At 39.9% G+C, this 21,970-nt stretch overlaps 1 protein-coding gene across 1 annotated transcript in view; it reads left to right on the forward strand.

Moving 5' to 3' along the window:
- Window positions 1–21,970, forward strand: part of dnajc3a (DnaJ (Hsp40) homolog, subfamily C, member 3a) — a 90,467-nt gene that overhangs the window by 48,015 nt on the left and 20,482 nt on the right. Inside the window, exons 5-9 of the mRNA XM_063048528.1 lie at window positions 1,538–1,690; window positions 7,975–8,156; window positions 9,412–9,531; window positions 9,717–9,822; window positions 16,243–16,363. Coding sequence (XP_062904598.1) covers window positions 1,538–1,690; window positions 7,975–8,156; window positions 9,412–9,531; window positions 9,717–9,822; window positions 16,243–16,363 — 682 coding nt within the window. The remainder of the gene's footprint in view (window positions 1–1,537; window positions 1,691–7,974; window positions 8,157–9,411; window positions 9,532–9,716; window positions 9,823–16,242; window positions 16,364–21,970) is intronic.

Genomic DNA, 21,970 nt, shown 5'->3' on the forward strand with positions numbered 1-21,970 from the left:
ATAGTAAAGATATGGAGGGCTGTGGTCTGGGTTCATGTCATTGGGATTGGGCAGTTTTCATAGTTTTGGCATGGACTAGATGGGCTGAAGGGCCTGTTTCTGTGCTGTACTTCTCTATGATCTTCACCTCAGGGCCGTTGATGTAAACTGGAGCGTGTGCACCACCCTGCTTCCTAAAGTCAATGACTGGCTCTTTTGTTTTGCTGTCATTGAGGGAAAGATCGCTGTCATTACACTCTCTATCTCCTCCTTGTACTCATCTGCAAACTCGTAAATGAAGAGTTGGAACAGAGTATTTAGAATAAAGGTGGCAGAGGTGTTGCTGCCTTAATGATTGGTCAGAAAATCTAGAATCTATTTGTGAAGGCAGGTGTCTAGGTCTAGGGATTTGGTGAGGTGTTTGGTTGGAATTATGACATTGAAGGCATAGCTGCAGTCAGTAACTAGTAGTTTATTGTAGATTTCTTTATTAATACAGATGCTCCAAAGGTGAATGTACAAACATTTGTAGGTATGAGTAGGTGAAACGAGCTGCCAGAAAGAATGGTAGAGGTAGGTACAATTGTGACATTTAACAGTATTTGGACAGTTACTGATTAAGGGGGATTATGGCTAAAATGCACACAAATGAGACTGACTGAATCAGGCACCTGATGAATTGGGATGAAGATGCTCCTTTCTATGCTGTATGACTCGATGGCCCACATTTCTGTATACTTACGAGGGAACTAGTGTGAAGGAAATATTTGATAAGCCATTGTTTTACACCAAATGTTGCCTCTGTGTTGGATTCAATCCTCTTTATTAATTTCTTAAGACAAATGCCATTCATCAGGCACATTCAACACTTACTATGTCAAAATTATTTTACTTGTTTTTTTCATCAGAACTAGCATCTGTTCCAGTGTGGGGAATTGAATGGTAGTTGAAGCAGGCTGATGCTGGGGACTCATCACCTGCTTTCGGTTTGCATTTCTTACTCTTGAAAAGTTTCAAGTGAATGCCAGATTCAGTGACAATAATTGATGGGCATTGATCTGTTCTTATTAACTCCAAAATGAGATTCATTTAATTACATGCTTCCTCTTCTGTTCATGGGGATATAATCCAAAATTTGAAAAACCTCTTCAGTAGTTCGTTTCTAACTCCAATAATTTCATAAACCATATGTGGTGATATTCAGCAATAATGTTTACCAAACTTAAAAGCTATTGAGTATCATCCATCTGGACTGGTCAATTTTATTGTACCTGAAATGCTGAACTGTACAGTATTTGCTAGCTAAATTCATAAACACTTGAAATGTTCAGAAGTATAGGCAGTATCCTGATGTGAGTATTTCCAGTGTTTTATCAGAAAAATTGCATCTGCAGTGTTTTGTGTACCAATCAATATTTTATAATCTTGCTTTGAATTGTGATTTTGGAAATAAAATATTTTTACCCACTGCTTTTAGTAACACCATGCATAAAAGTTTTTAATTAGACAGTAATTCATACATGGAGTCAATATTAATAACCTTTCATTCATTTCTCAGGTACAGTCTAACCCCAGTGAGAAAGAGGAAAATGAAGCCAAGACCCAGTTAACTAAAGCAGATGAAATACAAAGGATAATTGTGCAAGCACGAGCTGCTTTTGAAAACCAGGATTACACAACTGCTATTGATTTACTAAATATTATTCTGGAGGCAAGTCTTAACTGTAGTTTTTCATGGGGAGCAATGGCAATGTTAAAGTGAATGGTCTCTTCTGTAGTAATTTCCTGTACAGTAAGAATGTTTAAAAGTTCATAAGTGTACATTCTATTCCTATTCTTGACTATGGACAGAAATGCCATTTCATTTGCTTTTGAAATTTAGATAGAAAACGTTTTTGGATTTGACTTCTGTTCTGCTGCGAGGGTGCAGAAGTGCACCATGTTTGCATTGAATATTTTTGCCTTCTCACTCCCTAATTAGCTCAGTTTTACACCTTTGACAAACCACAGCAGGATGCTGTTTCAGTTAATATTGTCAACCCAATGCTCAAAGTCAACAGATATTTGTATTTGGTTCATGAACATGCTCCAGATTGCATCATTGTTACATAATTGAGTAAAGTTTAAAACCAAGTTAAGAACAGATCTGGCAGATATGAAACAGCACCTTGAAATTGGTGGAGAACTTTGGTTCAGGGAACCAATTTATAATTTAGGATAAAAGCAACTGAAGACATGGCTTAACAAAAGGCAGGGCTAGCAGTTTAATATTCCAGAGTGTACTAGTTTCAGATGTGATTTGGTGGTGATGTAAAAAAAGTGGTGTGTTATTGGTCAATGTGACCATCACTGCACTGATGAGGGAGGAAATATGAGGAAGCTCTTCAAATAAGGCTAGGTGATCGCTTTGCTCAGATTACATTGCCTCCTGACAGTCAGCAGGAGATAAAGCAGATATTTGGGCGAATCTCGAAAGTGGAAGAGGGATACAGTTATAGCAGTAGCATATTTCAATTTCTCAAATATTAAGTGGGATCACCTTAGTATAAAAGGATTAGATTAGGTGGAACTTTTAAAGTGCATTGAGAGCTTTTAATGTCTGTAGAGTTGTACTAAGGGTTGTACAGTGCTAGACCTATGCATAATCCTGAGGAATGAAGTCAGCTACGTAGTGAATGAGTACTTTAGGGACAGTAACCTGAACCTATTAAGTTTCATAGTAATTATTTAAAGGGTTAAAGATAGTCTAGGCACTAAATATCTGAATTGAAGGTAAACCATCTCCCTGTCTTTAAACAGGACCCTGTAAGCTGATTGGGAGTACTGAAGTACAGAATTGACATTTGAGAAATGGAAGTCTTTAAAAGTGGAAATAATTAGAAATTGGTGCCAATGTTTTCTTGTAAGGATGAATCATAAGGACAGCAAGTATAGGGAACACAGAATTTCAAGGGATGTTGTCCTTTTGATAAGGAAAAGGGAATGGTAGGTTTATTGAAAATGGAGGAAGCCCTACAGAAATAGTGTTGAGGGGTACGTAGAAAAGAAATTTGACGGGCAAAGAAAGACTACAAAATATCCTTGCCATACAAGTTTAAGGAAAATCCCAGTTATTTTACAAGCATTGTGTAAAAAGGTAATCAGGGAAAGAATGAACTCAACAGCAATAAAGAGACACTCCAAATGGAGCAAGAAGATGTGGGTAACCTGTTAATAGACATTTGCATAGAATGTAGAACAGCACAGGAACAGGTTCTTTAGCCCACGATGTCTGCGCTGAACGCAATACTGAATAAACCATTGCAAATCTTTTCTCCCTCTGTGCAATCTGTATCCTCCCCGTGCCCTGCCTATTCTTGTTTCTATCTAAAACCCTTTTAAATACACTATTGTATCGGCTTCCACCATTACCTCTGACAGTCTGTTCCAGGCACCTACCAAAAATTAAAAAAATTATCTTGTTACAATATGACATCCCAACTTGTGCTAAATGTCTCAGCCTACAAAGCAATTATACTAATTCCATCTTCACCACCCTATCCACTTGTGTCACCATTTTCAGGGCCATGAACTTGCACCCCATGTTGACTTCAAATTAGTCCCTTGCATTCTAGAGGAACATACTATTAATAGTAAGAAGATTAAGAACTTAAATAATTAAGCAAAGAAATGGTACAAGACTTTCGTCACGGCAGAACCTTTGTAAGAAAAGACACAGGTTTGAGTTGAGGAATAATGGGTTTTGAGAAGACTTGAGGAAGAAATTATTGTTCTCACCCGAAAGGTTGGTTGAAGTCAGAAACATGGTGGAACTGCTCAAGCACCCAAATCATCAATTTAAAAATAGGTAAGATTTGTAAAACCAGAGTAAGATGTAATACTGAAGCTGAAACCAGGGAAGAGTTTTTAAATTGGCTCTAGCTTAAGCAATAGCACAGTAAAAATACAGGAGAATAGATGTGACTTAATACAGATCAGAATCTGGACGATGAAGTTTCAGAAAACCTCAGGTTTATTGAGGGTGGGGAAAAATTGCAGACAGGAGGGCTGGAAATGGTTAAAGCAATCAGGAAAAGTGTGGGTATGTTGGTTCAACTCTAACATTCAAATTCAGCCCCCTTCATGGCACACCTATTTCATTACCATAGACATGCTTGTGTTCCAGAAGCTTAACCAAAGTGTCACCCTGTGGGTTTTCCATATGAGATCTGTGGTTCTTACGATGGCTGGAGGTTGAGAATTGTGGAAATGGTGGCATGCAATGTGTTGACATTAGATTAGAGAGCTGAGGAGGTAATTTGGGAATTTGATCTGGCTGTGGAAGGAATGATAGCTGTTTGTGAGTGTGTGAGAGAGGGTGTGGGTGGGGGGAGAGAGACTATGTGGGATGTCGAACTGTAAGAATTACAGGTTGTTTACTGTATACATTCTCTGATATGAAATGGAACAATTGAACCATTGAAAAATCAATTGACATCCTGTTTCTCTTTTGGAATACCCTTTTGTTGTCACTTTTACTCAGCCAGAAACATTAACTCTTCTCGTGCTCACTCCCTCGCAGGCAATCTACTCTTATTAACCCAAACTCAAATCTTACTTAGCATTTACTTTAAAATTCCAACCTCTTGTCCTTGTTATTACATCTCTTTTTAAAGCTTTTCCGCATAATATCTTTGAGATATAATCCAGTCTTTTAACTGTAATATCCAGTTCAAAGTTCCTATAATTCTCATCTCATGTAATTGTATAAGGGCTAAGAGAGTTGTAAAAGAGTGCCTGAAGGCTTTGTGTGTCAATGCAAGGAGCATTCGTAATAAGGTGGATGAATTGAAAGTGCAGATTGTTATTAATGATTATGATATAGTTGGGATCACAGAGACATGGCTCCAGGGTGACCAGGGATGGGAGCTCAACGTTCAGGGATATTCAATATTCAGGAGGGATAGACATGAAGGAAGGGGAGGTGGGGTGGCGTTGCTGGTTAAAGAAGAGATTAACGCAATAGAAAGGAAGGACATAAGCCGGGAAGATGTGGAATCGGTATGGGTAGAGCTGCGTAACACTAAGGGGCAGAAGACGCTGGTGGGAGTTGTGTACAGACCACCTAACAGTAGTAGTGAGGTCGGAGATGGTATTAAACAGGAAATTAGAAATGTGTGCAATAGAGGAACAGCAGTTATAATGGGTGACTTCAATCTACATGTCGATTGGGTGAACCAAATTGGTAAAGGTGCTGAGGAAGAGGATTTCTTGGAATGTATGCGGGATGGTTTTTTGAATCAACATGTCGAGGAACCAACTAGAGAGCAGGCTATTCCAGACTGGGTATTAAGCAATGAGGAAGGGTTAATTAGCGATCTTGTCGTGAGAGGCCCCTTGGGTAATAGTGACCATAATATGGTGGAATTCTTCATTAAGATGGAGAGTGACATAGTTAATTCAGAAACAAAGGTTCTGAACTTAAAGAGGGGTAACTTTGAAGGTATGAGACGTGAATTAGCTAAGATAGACTGGCAAATGACACTTAAAGGATTGACGGTGGATATGCAATGGCAAGCATTTAAAGGTTGCATGGATGAACTACAACAATTGTTCATCCCAGTTTGGCAAAAGAATAAATCAAGGAAGGTAGTGCACCCGTGGCTGACAAGAGAAATTGGGGATAGTATCAATTCCAAAGAAGAAGCATACAAATTAGCCAGAGAAAGTGGCTCACCTGAGGACTGGGAGAAATTCAGAGTTCAGCAGAGGAGGACAAAGGGCTTAATTAGGAAGGGGAAAAAAGATTGAGAGAAAACTGGCAGGGAACATAAAAACGGACTGTAAAAGCTTTTATAGATATGTAAAAAGTAAAAGACTGGTAAAGACAAATGTAGTTCCCCTGCAGACAGAAACAGGTGAATTGATTATGGGGAGCAAGGACATGGCAGACCAATTGAATAATTACTTTGGTTCTGTCTTCACTAAGGAGGACATAACTAATCTTCCAGAAATAGTAGGGGACAGAGGGTCCAGTGAGATGGAGGAACTGAGCGAAATACATGTTAGTAGGGAAGTGGTGTTAGGTAAATTGAAGGGATTGAAGGCAGATAAATCCCCAGGGCCAGATGGTCTGCATCCTAGAGTGCTTAAGGAAGTAGCCCAAGAAATAGTGGATGCATTAGTGATAATTTTTCAAAACTCATTAGATTCTGGACTAGTTCCTGAGGATTGGAGGGTAGCTAATGTAACCCCACTTTTTAAAAAAGGAGGGAGAGAGAAACCAGGGAATTATAGACCGGTTAGCCTAATGTTGGTGGTGGGGAAACTGCTGGAGTCAGTTATCAAGGATGTGATAACAGCACATTTGGAAAGCGGTGAAATCATTGGACAAAGTCAGCATGGATTTGTGAAAGGAAAATCATGTCTGACGAATCTCATAGAATTTTTTGAGGATGTAACTAGTAGAGTGGATAGGGGAGAACCAGTGGATGTGGTATATTTGGATTTTCAAAAGGCTTTTGACAAGGTCCCACACAGGAGATTAGTGTGCAAACTTAAAGCACACGGTATTGGGGGTAAGGTATTGGTGTGGGTGGAGAATTGGTTAGCAGACAGGAAGCAAAGAGTGGGAATAAATGGGACCTTTTCAGAATGACAGGCGGTGACTAGTGGGACCCCAGTTGTTTACAATATATATTAATGACTTGGATGAGGGAATTAAATGCAGCATCTCCAAGTTTGCGGATGACACGAAGCTGGGTGGCAGTGCTAGCTTTGAGGAGGATGCTAAGAGGATGCAGGGTGACTTGGATAGGTTGGATGAGTGGGCAAATTCATGGCAGATGCAATTTAGTGTGGATAAATGTGAAGTTGTCCACTTTGGTGCAAAAATAGGAAAACAGATTATTATCTGAATGGTGGCCGATTAGGAAAAAGGGAGGTGCAGCGAGACCTGGGTGTCATTATGCACCAGTCATTGAAAGTGGGCATGCAGGTACAGCAGGTGGTGAAAAAGGCGAATGGCATGCTGGCATTTATAGCGAGAGGATTCGAGTACAGGAGCAGGGAGGTACTACTGCAGTTGTACAAGGCCTTGGTGAGACCACACCTGGAGTATTGTGTGCAGTTTTGGTCCCCTAATCTGAGGAAAGACATCCTTGCCATAGAGGGAGTACAAAGAAGGTTCACCAGATTGATTCCTGGGATGGCAGGACTTTCATATGAAGAAAGACTGGATGAACTGGGCTTGTACTTGTTGGAATTTAGAAGATTGAGGGGGGATCTGATTGAAATGTATAAAGTCCTAAAGGGATTGGACAGGCTAGATGCAGGAAGATTGTTCCCGATGTTGGGGAAGTCCAGAATGAGGGGCCACGGATAGAGGGGAAGCCTTTTAGGACCGAGATTAGGAAAAACTTCTTCACACAGAGAGTGGTGAATCTGTGGAATTCTCTGCCACAGGAAACAGTTGAGGCCAGTTCATTGGCTGTGTTTAAGAGGGAGTTAGATATGGCCCTTGTGGCTACGGGGGTCGGGGGTGTGGAGGGAAGGCTGGGGCGGGGTTCTGAGTTGGATGATTAGCCATGATCATAATAAATGGCGGTGCAGGATCGAAGGGCCGAATGGCCTACTCCTGCACCTATTTTCTATGTTTCTATGTATTTCACCACTCCATGAGTAGAAATTCCTTCTGGAATCTGCTTTAGCACACTCATACTCACCATCTGTCTCCACAGATGGTTGTGGAGGTCAATTCATAGAGTATATTTGAAGCAGAGGTTGTTAGGTTCTTAATTAGATAGGGCATCAAAGATTAGGGGGAGATGGCAGGAAAATGGGGTGGAGAGGGATAACAGCCATGATGGAATGGCAGAACAGACTTAATGGGCCAAATGGCCTGATTCTGCTCCTATTTATGGTCTTGTGGTTTTACTTTTCACTGGCACGTACTGTATTTGCAAGTTGTCAGAAGTTTTCTATTTAGTACTGAAAGTTTATTTGTCTCTACATCAGACTTGTGTTTGGGATTCCGACTTAAGGGAACTCCGGGCAGAGTGCTACATACAGATTGATGAAAGTGGAAAAGCAATAAGTGATTTGAAAGCTACATCAAAACTTAAAAATGACAACACTGAAGCTTTTTATAAAATTAGTATTATCTATTATAAGCTTGGAGATCATGAAATGTCTCTTGGGTAAGTATCCTCTTATTTTTATCAAATTATACTATCTATTAATTTGGTCAGTGTTGTACCTTTTGTTAGCTGTTATATTTTTGGTGGCATTTTATTGATGCAAAGGATTGTAGGATTAATTTTTATCCATTTAAAAACCTAGAATTTTAGTTACTACCATTTTGATATGGCATAAATAACTTCTAATATATACCTTTGCCCAAATTTGAGCTGTTAATTTGACACTACCTTGCAAAGCAGAATATTGTTAAGAATATGATTTAGTTCTTGCTGTCACTGAATTTGGCCTAAAATTTAAAAAAAATACATCACAGCAATGAAGTTGCACTCAAATTTCTTTTTTAAAAGATGCTGGAAATCTGAAACAGAGCAGCACCAATTGAAAGAGTAAAGATCATGTTTCTTAGTAAAGGCTGATTTATACTTGTGTGTCAAATGCATGCCGTAGCCTATGCAAGTGGCCTACGTGCTTTGTGAGCATTTATACTTGTGCGTTGGTGTGTCTGCGTCGCTCTGCAATCCGGGCGCGTCATGCATGCGCACACACCTGCCCGTGCAAGGCTTCATGGTCTTGGTAGTCTTTCTCAGGGTAAACAAGTTTAAAGCGAGTGTCTTTTTTCGTAAAAGCGAAATGTGTCCTCCATAATTCCAGAGGCCTGTAAAGCTTTATGGAAAGCATTGCAGCCAGAGCTCCTTCCCTGCCCTTCATTCGCCCAATGGAAAGCTATTGCAGCATTGGAGGAAATGGGATTCTGCCAAGCGGACCAGTCACAGTTGTTCGGTCTCTGCTGCCGCGACGCGTAGTTACATTTTGGGAGGGGTGCGCGTAGGCTCTGCGTAGGGTTTGCGGCAACACCGTACTTATGGCATCGAAATGATGCAGAAGTATATATCAGCCTTTAGTCCCTTCTCAGTAGAAGAGAAGGTGTGGCAGAGGTGTATAGTACAAAGTGAGTGTCCTTGATGGAATGAATTAAAATGGCTTAAGGTACAAAGGGTGTATCATTTATTGCTGATGTACTTCACCAGTGTTGTATTTTTAATATGAATCCCTATTTTTTTCCAATTCAATATTTTTCATGTATTGAAGTTAAAAATGCTGTCACAAGACAAGAAATCAACCATAAACATTTCATTTGAACCTATTCCCATTTCATGTTCGTCCATTTCATTTGTCAGCCCAGTTGCTTCAGAGAAGTAGTTTAGTATTAAGGATTCACAGCATATGTAACATTTTGTTATGATTTGCACACAGTGAAATTCGGGAATGCCTTAAATTGGACCCGGATCACAAACACTGTTTTGCCCATTATAAGCAAGTGAAAAAGCTTAACAAGCAGTTAGCAACAGGAGAAGATCTTATAAGACAAGAAAAGTAAGTGCATCTTACAATCTTTCCAGGATTGATAATTCAACTAGAAATGTATCCATTGGATGTTTTAGCCATTAATCAAAGTAACTTCATGGTGATGCTCTTTAATCCCAGAAAATGAGCCACTGTGTTTATTACACACAAAAAAAATTTCTTACGATGTATTATTATTTTTTTCTGATTTATAGATACTCTGATGCTATTAATAAATATGAGTCTGCGATGAAAACAGAGCCAAATGTTTTTCAATACACTTTGTATGCAAAGGAGCGTATTTGCCATTGTTTATCAAAGGTAAGTTTAATAAATTAACTATTTGCTGTTTTATTTTCTGTAAATATGCTCAAAACAAATCCAGTTAGATGATTAGAATAATTTTGGCAGAGGTCAATAACCAGTGGAAAAATGTGGGAAGAGGGGCAGAACTTTGCATTCAGCCAAATGTAGTCTGAAAGGCAGAAACCATATCACTTTTTAAAAAAAAACAAACTCTGTCCTGCAAAAATATCCATTTTCCTATGTTTTATAACGATAGTTTCAGCTATCCATCCACAATGTTTTATTTCTGAGATTTTTTAACATTGTTATTCCGGATGTAACGTAGAGGTATTTTGTAGACCTGAAATAGCTGGCAGTCTTTAAGAATGATATAAAATTTACATAGAGCATGAAACTCTCCAGCACAGGAACAGGCCGTTCAGCCCATGATGCTGTCAGAGTTGATTATATTGTCATATACGGAAGTATATGTATGGGTACAATGAAAAACATGCTTTCAGCAGTATCATATGCACATATCATACAAGCAACATTCAAAGAAAAAACTAAATTAAGCATAAATTATACACATTTTTACAAGATAGAATATGATCGTAACAAACCGAAGTCCATTTTAGTGCAAAGTGTTCAGTGTTTCTAACTGCGGGATTAGGGTTTTGCTGGTTGTTTCTAGACCCAGTTGGGGAACCAATATCTTGGCTGGGTGGTTTGCTAATGCTACTCGGGAGGTTTTAAACTAGTTTGGCAGGGGAGGCGAACTGGAGCATCAGGTCAGAAAGTGAAAAGATGGTGAAGAAGGTAGATGTCAGGACACTGAAAACAGGTAGGAGCAAAGTAATAGAAACAATGAGATGGATAGTTTGAAGGGTGTGTATTTTAATGCTAGGAGTATTCTGGGTGAGGGTGGTGAGGTTAGGGCATGGATCAATACATGGAATTATGATGTTGTGGCCATTACAGAGACTCGGTTGAGAGAAGGTCAGGAATATCTGCTGTATATCTAGGGGTTCTATGTTTTAGAACAAATTAAGGGGGGGTAAGTGGTGGGGAAGATGCACAACTAATCAGAGCTGCACTTGGAGAGAACATAATGGAGGGTTTCCACTGAGTCTGTATGGGTAGAACTCAAAGCAGGAAGGGTGCAAACACTTTGAGATTGTACTACAGACCAACCTTAATAGCCACTGAGAAATTGAGGAATGGGTATGCAGGCAGATTAAATAAAGGTGTGAAAACAACAGGGTTGTTGTCATGGGAGACTAACTTCCCTAATATAAAATGGAACCTTCTGAGTACAAGAGGTTTACATAGGGCAGAGTTTGTAAGGTGCCTCCAGGAGGGTTTCTTAAATCAATATGGAGATGGTCCAACAAATGGAGGGGCTGTACTGAACCAAGGGGTTGGGTACTGAGCCTGGCCAGGTGACTAAATTAGTGCAGGGGGAATGATGAGAAAATTAGGCAGGAACTAGGCGGAGTTAATTGGAAAAAGCTGTTTTTGGACAAGTCCACATCTGAGATGTGGAAAGTCTTTAAAGACTAATTACACTGAATACAGTACAGTTCAGGTATATTCTGGTCAGAAGGAAAGACAAGGTGGCAAAGTAAAAGAACTTTGATGTCAACAGTGGATTAGTCTAGAAGAAAAATGAAAAGTATTCAAAGCTTCGGAATCTACAATTATATAAAGCCTTTTAGGATTATAAATAAGCCAGGAAAAGAAAATTTATGAAGGGAATTATGAAAGCTAGGAGTGGCCATGAAAAGTCTTTGGCAAGTAGGATTAAAGAGAATTCCAAGGCATTCTAAACATGCATCAAGAAGAAGAGGATAACTAGGGAGAGGGTAGGACCACTCAAGGATAAAGGGAGGAACATTTGCTTGGATGCAGAGGATGTGGGTGAGGTCCTTAATGAGTACTTCACAACAGTATTTACCAAGGAGAAGGATAAAGAGATCAGGTGCTGAGCATATTGATATGCTTAGGATATTTCGAAGTGAAGGAGGAGGTAGTGTTAAATCTCCTTACGAACATTAAGGTGGGTAAGTCCCCAGGGCCTGATGAAATGTACCCCAGGCAAGAAAAGAGCTTGCTGGGGCCTTGACCAATATCTTTGTGTCCCATCTGGCCACAACCAAAATACTGGAGGACTGCAATTAGCTAGTGTTGTTCAAGAAGGTGAGTCTCACGTCAGCAGTAGGAATGTTACTGGACAGAGATGTTGAGGATGGGTTTATGAGCATTTGGAAAGCCAAATTAGGGAGAGCCAGCATAGCTTTGTCTTACTGGCTTGATTGAATTTTTTGATGAGGTAATGAGGAGGTAATGAGGGTGATTGATGAAGGTAGAGCTGTGGATGTTGATTACGTGAATTTTAGTCAGGCATTTGACGAAGTTCCTCATGGGAGGCTCATCCTGAAGATTAAGACACATGGGCTTCCTGATAAATTGGCCATTTTAGATACAGAACTGGCTTGCCCATACAAGACAAAGGGATGTATTCTAGCTGGAGATCTGTGATTAGTGATGTTCTGCAGGGATTTGTAATGAGACCTCTGCTGTTTGTGATGTATATAAATGACCTGAATGAATATGTAGATGGGTGGGTTAGTAAGTTTGCAGATGATAATGAAGATTGATGGTGTTGTGACTAGCATAGGTGACTAGCAAAGAATTCAGTGGGGTACAGAGCAATTATGACAGATGAAATTTAACCCAGTGAAATGTGAAGTATTGTACCTTAGTGGTCAAACGTGAAGAGACAGCAAGACTGTCAACAGTGTTGATGAGAGGGGGATCGTGAAGTCCCAGTCCATAGCTGCCTGAAGGTGTCTACACAGGTTGATAAGGTGGTTAAGAAAGCATATGGTGCTTGCCTTTACTAGTCAAGGCATTGAGTTTAAAAGTCAGTAAGTTGTGTTGCAGCTTTATAAAACTCATTACTCCACATCTGGAGTATTGTATATCGTTCTGGTTGCCTTATTATAAGCTTGGCAAGGGTGCAGAAGAGGTTTACCAGGATGTTACTCGGATTAGAGGGCACGTGCTATAATGAAAGGTTGGACAAACTTGGCTTATTTTTCTGTAATGGCAGAGGCTGAGGGGAGATCTGATAGAGGTTTTAAAGATTGAGAGGCATAGACAGTATCTTTTACCCAAGGTTGAAATGTCTGATATAAAGGACATGTATTTAACGTGGAGTTAATGTCAAAGGAGTGAGGGGGGAGTTTTATTACACTGATTGGTGAGTGCTTGGAATGCACTACCTGGGGTGATGATAGAGGCAGAAACATTAGAGGTGTTAAAGAGACTTTTATATAGACACCTGAATGTGAGGAATATGGGATGATTTGGACATTGTGTAGGCAAAAGAAGTTAGTTTGGTTGACCATTTGATTACTAATTTAATTGGTTTGGCACAACATTGTGGGCCGAAGGGCGTATTCCTGTGCTGTACTGTTCTATGTTCCAAATGCTTGAAGAGAAGTAGCTGCTGTTCAATCTGGTGATGTGGGACTTGAGGCTTCTGTACCTTCTGCCCAATGGTAGTTGTAAGAAAATGGCATGGCATGGGTGGTGGAAATCTTTGAATGTTGCCTCCTTGAGCTAGCACTTTCTGAAAATACTAATGGTGAGGAATTGTGCTGTACTAATTAAGCTCATAACTAAATACCTAATTAGACTGATAACTTCTGCATACCAATGTGTACATTCTTTCATTCTCCGCCCATGATATGTCCATTTAAAAATCTCTTGCACATCTCTATTGTATTTGTCTCCAACTACCACCCCTGACAGCGTATTCCAGGAACCCACCAATCTGTTTTTAAATAAAACTTGCTTCGCATATTTCCTTTTAAACTTGCCCCCTCTCACTTTAAATGCATGCCTTTTCAAGTGAGACATTTTGATCCTGGGAAATGTACCAGTTGCAACATTCAAAATGCTGGAGGAACTCAAAATCAGACAGCACTTATAGAGGGGAATAAACTGTTGAAGTTTTGAGCTCAGACCCTTCATCAGGACTAGTAAACCTCTTCTGCAACCCTCAGCCATTTACATTCCCCCTATAATGCGGTGATCAGAGCTCAACACAATATTTCAGATGCAGCTTTATGAAGCCACAACATAGCTATCTGACTCTTGAACTTAATCCCTCAACTAATAAAGTCAATATGCCTTTAACATCATTTCACCTGCTTCAGCCACTATGGATCTATGGATTTGGACTCCGAGATCCCTCTGTACTTTAACGTTGTTAAAGATCTTGCCATTAACAATATACTGTACCTTCATTTTAGGTCTCTTGTTTGGCCAAATTAAACTCCATGTGCCATTTCTCCACATATCTGCAGCTGATCTGTATCCCACTGTATCCTTTAGCAATCATCTATGCTGTTCACAGCACTGCCAATCTTTGTATCATCTGCAAGCTTGCTAACCTACCCATTCATGATTTTATCCTGATCATTTATAAATACAGTAGATTCTGGTGAATTGGTACACATGAGGGCCAGTACATTTGGTCCAATTGAGCAGCTGCCCAATTAGCCAAAGTTTCATAGAAATGGTTTTAAAAGGTATTAAAAAAAAGACAAACTATTGTTTCACTGAGTATCAAAATGTCTATTTAAATTTAATACAGAATGAACTAGAACACTACCAATATTACTACAGTACCATAAAACTATTAGTTCCTAATAGTTACCAATGGAGGAATTCATCGCATGTACAGTGCTTGATTGTCTCTGAAAGTCAGTGCAGTTACTTACTGCAGATAATAGACTACCTTCATTGCCTTCCTGCATGAAGTTGTGTTGGAATCCAAGATCCAAGTTATCAAAAATTTGACTGCTTTTTGAATTGGCATCCTGAATCCACTGTGTATCACAAACAGCATGGGTGCCAGTATGGATCCTTGCAGAGCATCATTAGTCACAGAATTCCAACCAGAATAAATCCTGCCAACCACTGCCGCCTTTGGGCCAGCTCATTCTGAGCCCAAATGATCAGATACCATGTATTGCATGCATCTTTATCTTGAATGAGCATGCCATGAGGGTTTTTGTTAAAACACCGTGCTAAAATTCATGCAGGCAACATCCATTACAGTACCTTCATCACTTCCCCAAAACTCAGGTTAGTAAAATGTGACTTGCCCTGCACAAAACCATGCTGACTGAATGTAATTAGGCTTTGGTTTTCCAAATTCTCCTAAGTTCCATCCCCAAGTACCTTCACCAATAGCTTCTTAAACTCTGGTTTAAGACTGCTCTACAATTTCTGGGATTGTCTATATCTCCTTTCTTGGATAGCAGGACAAAATTAGCTTCATGCATGTCCTCTGGGACCTTGACTGTCAAGGACCCAGCAATCTCATCTCCTGCCTCTCCCGATAATCTACGGAAAATACCATCAGGCCCTGGGGGCTTATTCACCTTAGTGTTCTGTAAGAGAGTGAACACTACATCTTTCTTTATATCTATGTCCAGCACATTAGCACACTCCAAACTGATCCTCTACACCCTTCTGCAGATGCAAAATACTGTCTCCCTCTACTGATTGAGCAGGATCTCTTTTTCCCCTTTCTACATATGTTATTGGTACCAATCTTCATCATGACCTCTGGCTATGCACCCTCCACCTTGAGAACGTTCTGCAGCTGCTCCTTGACATCCCTGACACTGGCAGCTGTCTGTCCACTTAACTATTGACTCCAATTATGTTGCATATGTTAATCAAAAAATGAGTATTTCACCTGACTCCACAGTCTAATCTTGAAGATCAATAATCTTCATATACATCTCAAAGTTCTTTTAAAATGTGGTCATGGTTATGACTTCTACAGTCCATGCAGGTAATGATTTCTAGCTCCCTATGAGCCTCTGGATCAAGTACTTTCAGGCACTAAATCTGTAATCTGTATATAGTTCTAGCATGATCTCCCTACTATAATATTTAATGTTTCAGCAAATAAAAGAAAAAAGCCAGTCTCTTACAACTTTGTTGAGCAAGTAGTCACTGTGTAACTCAAATGCTTAACAGCTGTGCAGTCATACAAACATCAGTTAAATATACCCATTGCTTACAACCATTGTTCCTCTCAGTTTCAATTTGTCACTCTTCCTGGATTCCCAGTGTTTTCCTTTTTTGACGAGTCTCAATCGTCAAAATTATTATCTCAATTATTATCTATTATTATCTCAAATCATTGGAGAAAAAGAAAACAAAATGCTGGTCAGACTGCATTTGAGGAAAGAGAAATAGATTTAATGTTTCCAGTGTGGGACATCAGAACTGGCCAGAGCATTTTGATGGAAGGGGGTTGGGAGCATATGGGACAATTATGTAGCACTTTTTTTTCAGGAGATCGAGTAATTCTTGAATAAAGTGTTCATTTAAAGTTTTTTTTTAATATTGTAATATCTTACATAGAACCAACAAGCAAAAGAAGCCATCAGAACTTGTACGCAAGTATTGGAACAAGATGCAAGCAATGTCAATGCATTGAAAGACAGGGCAGAAGCTTATATTTTAGAGGAACAGTATGAAGAAGGTACGGTCTGCTAGTGTTACACTCTATAGCATAATGTATATAGTTTAGGTAAATGCATTTTAGCTGCAGAGCTCAGTTTTCTAAGCCTCTGTTTTGGTTAAATTGAGCATTTAGCAGCTCAGCATTAACTTGGGATAGTCTAAGATGCTTAGTAGATGCAGGAAAGAATTGTCTCCTACATTGCTTTTTTGTGAAACAACATGGTGTCGTGTCAGACACAGTTGATTTTAGATGAATTGTATCATCTGCAAAATCTACATTATTTGCAACTAAGCATTAGTAGTTAAGTGAGACTATATGACAGCATTCATTGTTTGAGAGTTTCACCTACTCATGCTAACTTGCACTGCACCAAACCCATTGTAATGTGAGAGTAGACAGCAATTTGTGAGCGTGGTATTCTAATGGGTGGTCTAATCAGTACAACAGTCAGTGCTGCCTTGTCTCCATTTCTAGACATGCACCCAGAGGCAGAAGTTCACAATTTACTTCCATTTCCTCTGTCATACTTTTCAACGAATAAGGCCAGTAATTACAATTGTGCTATCACCTTAACTGATGTTAGACTTTAACTCCAGACTGGTGCAGTGCTTGCATGCGTGAATTGCATTTACAAACTAAGCTCTTGGCAACAGCAGTGAAAATTCCTAATAAACATTAGAGGTGGAGAAGCTTAGCGTGGTCATCTACGCATGAGCTGAAAGAGATAGGGGAGATCTTAAATCAGTTTTTGCATCTGTATTTACTCAGGAGACAGGGTAGAGTCTATAGAACTGAAGCAAAACAACGTTGAGGTCGTGAACTGCATAAAAGAGAATGTGCTTGCTGTCTTAAGGCAAATTAGGGTGGATAACTCCCTAGGATTTAACAAAATGTTCACTTGGACCTCGTGGGAGGCTAGTGCAGAAATTTCAGGAGCCTAAGCAGAGGTACTTAAAGCATCCTTAGCCACAGGTGAGGTGCTGGAGGATGGGAAGGAAAATTAATGTTCCATTGCTTAAGAAGGGCCCTGAGAATAATCCAGGAAATTATAGCACGACGAGCCTAGCATCAGTAGTGGGTAAGTTATTGGAATGTATTCAAAGGGTCTAGGCATACAAATGTTTGCATGGATGGGGACTGATTAGGGACAATAAACATTGCTTTGTACGTAGTAGGTCATATCTAACCAATCTTAGAGATTTTTGAGGCAGTTACCAGGAAAGTTTTTTAAGGAAAGACTATGGACTTCAGCAAACCCTTTGACAAAGTCCCACATGGGAGGTTGGTCAAGAAAATTCAGTCCCTTGACATTCAGGATAAGATAGTAAATTGGATTTGACATTGCTTTGCAAAAGAAGCCAGAAACTGGTAGCGAATGGTTGCCTCTGTGACTGGTGGCCTGTGACTAGTGGTGTGCTGCGGGGATCAGTGCTGGGTCCATTATTGTTTGTCATCTTTATCAACGATGTGGATGATAATGTGATAAACTGGATCAGCAAATTTGTGGAAGACACCAAGATTAGGACATAGTGGACAGCACAAAAAACCTGTCAAAACTTGCAGTGAGATCTGGACCATCTGGAAAAATGGGCTGAAAGTGTCAGTTTGAATTTAATGTGGACAAGTGTGAGGTGTTGCACTTTGGGAGGACAAACCAAAATGGGACTTGCATGGTGAATGGTAGGAGTCTAGTAGAACAAAGAGATCTGGGAATACTAATCCATAATTCCTTGAAAGTGGCATCACCTGCTGACAGGGTTGTGAAGAGAACTTTTGACACATTGGCCTTCATATATCTAAGTATAGGAGTTGGGATGTTATGTGAAGTTGTATAAGATGTTTGTGAGGCCTAACTTGGTGTATTGTGTATAGTTCTGGTCACTTATTTACAGGAAAGATGTAAAAAAAATTGAAAGAGTACAGAGAAACTTCACTACAAGAATGTTGCTGGGTCTTGAGGACTTAAGTTATAGGGAAAGATTAAATAGGTCAGGACTTTATTCCCTGGAGTGTAGGAGAATAGTGCTACAGTAGCACAGTGGTTAGGACAATGCTTTTGTAGCTCGGTGAGTCACAGTTTGGAGTTCCATTCCAATGTCGTCTATAAGTGGTCTGTCCGTCCTCCCCATGAAATGCGTCACTTTTCTCTGGGTGCTCCAGTTTCCTCCCCCAGTCCAAAGATGTAGGCTGGTAGGTTAATTGGTCATTGTAAGTTGTCCCTTGATGAGGCTAGGGTTGAATCAGGTTGCTGGGGCAGTGCAGTTTTGAAAGGTCGGAAGGGCCTACTTTACATTGTATCTAAATAAATAACAATTAATGAAGGGAGATTTGAAAGTTATACAAATTACGAGGGGTATAGATAGGGTATGTGCATACAGGCTTTTTCCACTGAGGTTGGGTGGGACTAGAACAAGATGTTAAGGGCGAACAATGAAATATTTAAAGGGAATATAAGGGAGAATTTCTTCACTCAGAAGGTGACGAAAATGTAGAATGAGCTACCAGCAGAAGTGGAAATTGAACAGCATTCACAGCATTTAAAAGAAATTGGACAACTACATGGATAGGAAGGGTTTGAAGGATCCAGGTGCGGACTAGATGGGTTAAAGAGTCTGTGTCTGTGCTGTACTACTCTGACTAAGTGGGGATATGTGAAGACATGAAGACTTGAAACTTGAGATAGTTAATGTCTTGGGGATAATACACATCACAGCATAGGCGTACTGGTTGTCTTACAACGAATCAAGGTAGATAAATTTCCAGGCCTTGGTCAGGAATGTCGGAGAGCACTGGTAAAGCTAGAGAAGAAATTGCAGGTGGTTTGGCTGTGACATCATTGATTGCAAAGGGCGAGGTGCCAACAGACCTAGGATGGCTAATATTGTGCCTTTATTTAAGAAGGACTGCAAAGAAAAACCTGGGAATTATGGACTAATAGTTGAATATCTGTGGCAGCTAAGTTGCTGGAGAAGATTCTGAGGGATGTACAAGCCCTCTGATTAGGGAGAGTCAGAACAATTGTGTACAGGAGAAATTGTATCTCTTGAATTTGATTGAGTTTGTTGAAAAAATGAACTAAGGTCAATGAGGATAGGGTGTTACACATGGTCTGTATGGACTTTAAGGTTTTTTCAGGTTCTACATGGTAGGCTATAAAAAGTTAGATTGCATGGGATCCAGGGTGAGCTAGCTAATTGGATACATAATTGACTTGATTGTAGGAAGCAGAGGATTATGGTAGATAGTTGTGTTTTGCTCTGGAGGCCTGTGATTAGTGGTGTTCCCAGGATTTGTGCTAGACACATTGCTATTTGTCATTTATATCAGTAGATTGGATGAGAATGTAAAAGGCATGGTTAGCAAGCTTGCAGATGGTACTAAAATACATGGTGTTGACAATGAAGATAGTTTTCAGGATAATCAGGTGACTGAGCCAAGGAGTGGCAAATGGAGTTTGATTCAGATAAGTGTCATGTGTTATATTGGAAAGCAAATCAGTGTAAGGCATTCACAGTCAATGGGAGGGTCCTGAATGTTGTACATGGTTCCCTGAAAGTGGTATTGCAGATTGATGGGATGGTAACAAAGGCTTTTGGTATGCTACCCTTCATCAGTCGAGGCATTATTATAGAAGTTGGGAAGTTATGTTGCAGTTGTACAAGACATTAGCGGGGCCACATTTGGAATATTGTGTTGAGCTCTGGTTAACCTGCTACAGGAAAATGCCATTAAACCGGAAAGCGTACAGAAGATATTTGAGGATGCTGCTAGGACTCTTAAGACTAAATCTTCATCCGCCAGTCGTACCAGAATAATTCCCTTTTATTGAGAAATTTATGAATTAGTGATTTACAAGTTAGTTTTAATAATCAAACTCATTCAGTCTAGTCATTAACCAAGTATCGTGCAACATGCACACACAAACAAGGGGACATTATACAAGGTAAGAACAGTTATTTTAAGGTCTGTTGGAATTTCTTATGGTTGATGGTAAACCTCTGAAATTCACGAGTTATGGAACACTGTAAGACACAAGCAGAACTGAGGCCATTCAGCCCATTGAGTCTGCTACACTATTCATCATGGCTGATTCATTTTCCCTCTCAACCCCTTTCTCCAGCCTTCTTCCTGTAACTTTTGGCACACTTACAAATCAAAAACCTATCAAGCTCCACTTTAAATATGCTCAATATCTTGGCCTCCACAGCTGACTGTGGCAATGAACTCCACAGATTCACCACTCTCTGGCTAAAGAAATCCTCCTCATCTCTATTCTAAAAGGACACCTCTCTATTCTGAGGCTATGGCCCCTGGTCTAAGACTTCCCCACTATAGGAAATATCCTCTCCACTCCACTCTATCTCAGCCTTGCAATATTTGATAGGTTTCATTGAGGTCCCCCTTCGTTCTTTAAAACTCCAGTGAGTACAGGCCCAGAGACATTAAAAACTCTCATGCATTAACCCTTTCATTCCAGGGGTCATTGCACTGAATCTCCTAGACCTTCTCAAATGCCAGCACATCCTTTGGAAGATAGGGAACCCAAGATTGCTCATAATACTCCAAGTGAGGCCTCACAAGTGCCTTTATAAAGCCTCAGCATTAAATCCTTGCTTTTATATTCTCACCTTCTTGAAATGTATGGTAATATTGAATTTGCCTTCCTTAGCACCAACTCAACCTGCAAGTTAATCTTGGGGAATATTGCACAAGGGCTCCCAGGATTCTTTGCACTTCTGATTTCTGAATTTTTCTCAACATTTAGTAAATAGTCTAACTTTTATTTCTTTTTCCAAAGTGCATGACCATATGCATCCCCACACTATATTTAATCTGCCACTTCTTTTTCAATTCTTCCAATATGTCTGCAGACTTCCTGTTTCCTCAGTAACTATCTTCCTCCCCACCTACCTTCGTATCGGCCACAAAGCCATCAATTCTGTCATTCAAATCATTGATGTATAACATGAAAATAAGCGATCCCAACACCAACTCCTACGGAACACCACTTGTCACCAGGTGCCAACCAGAAAAGGTCCCCTCTTTTTCCCCAATCTTTGCCTTCTGCCAGTTAGCCAATCTTCTGTCTATGCTTGTATCTTTCCTGTAATACGATGGGCTTGTGCCTAGTTTAGCAGTCTCGTGTGTGGTGTCTAGTCAAAAGCCTTCTGAAAACCCAAGTAAACAACATTGACTGACTCTTCTTTGTCTGTTTCATTCTATTTTCTCAAAGAATTCCAACAAATTTGTCAGGCAAGATTAACCGTGCAGGCTTTGGATTATTTTATCATGTGCCTCCAAGTATCCTGAAACCTCTTCCTTAATAATGGGCTCCCAACAGCTTACCAACCATTGAATTCAAACTAACGGTGTATAAATTCCTCCCTTTTGCCTTGCTTCCTCCCTTCGTAAAGAGTGGAGTGATATTTGTCATTTTTCAGTCATAGAAGTACAGCACAGAAACAGACCCTTTGGCTTATCTAGTCCATGCCAAAACCATTTAAACTGCCTACTCCCATTAACCTGCACTGGGACCATAGCCCTCCATACCCCTACCATTCATGTACTTATCCACACTTCTCTTAAACGTTGAAATTGGGCTTGCATGCACCACTTAAGCTGACA

The sequence above is a fragment of the Mobula hypostoma genome, chromosome 5 (assembly GCF_963921235.1).
Source record: "Mobula hypostoma chromosome 5, sMobHyp1.1, whole genome shotgun sequence".
Classification (NCBI taxonomy): Eukaryota; Metazoa; Chordata; class Chondrichthyes; order Myliobatiformes; family Myliobatidae; genus Mobula; species Mobula hypostoma.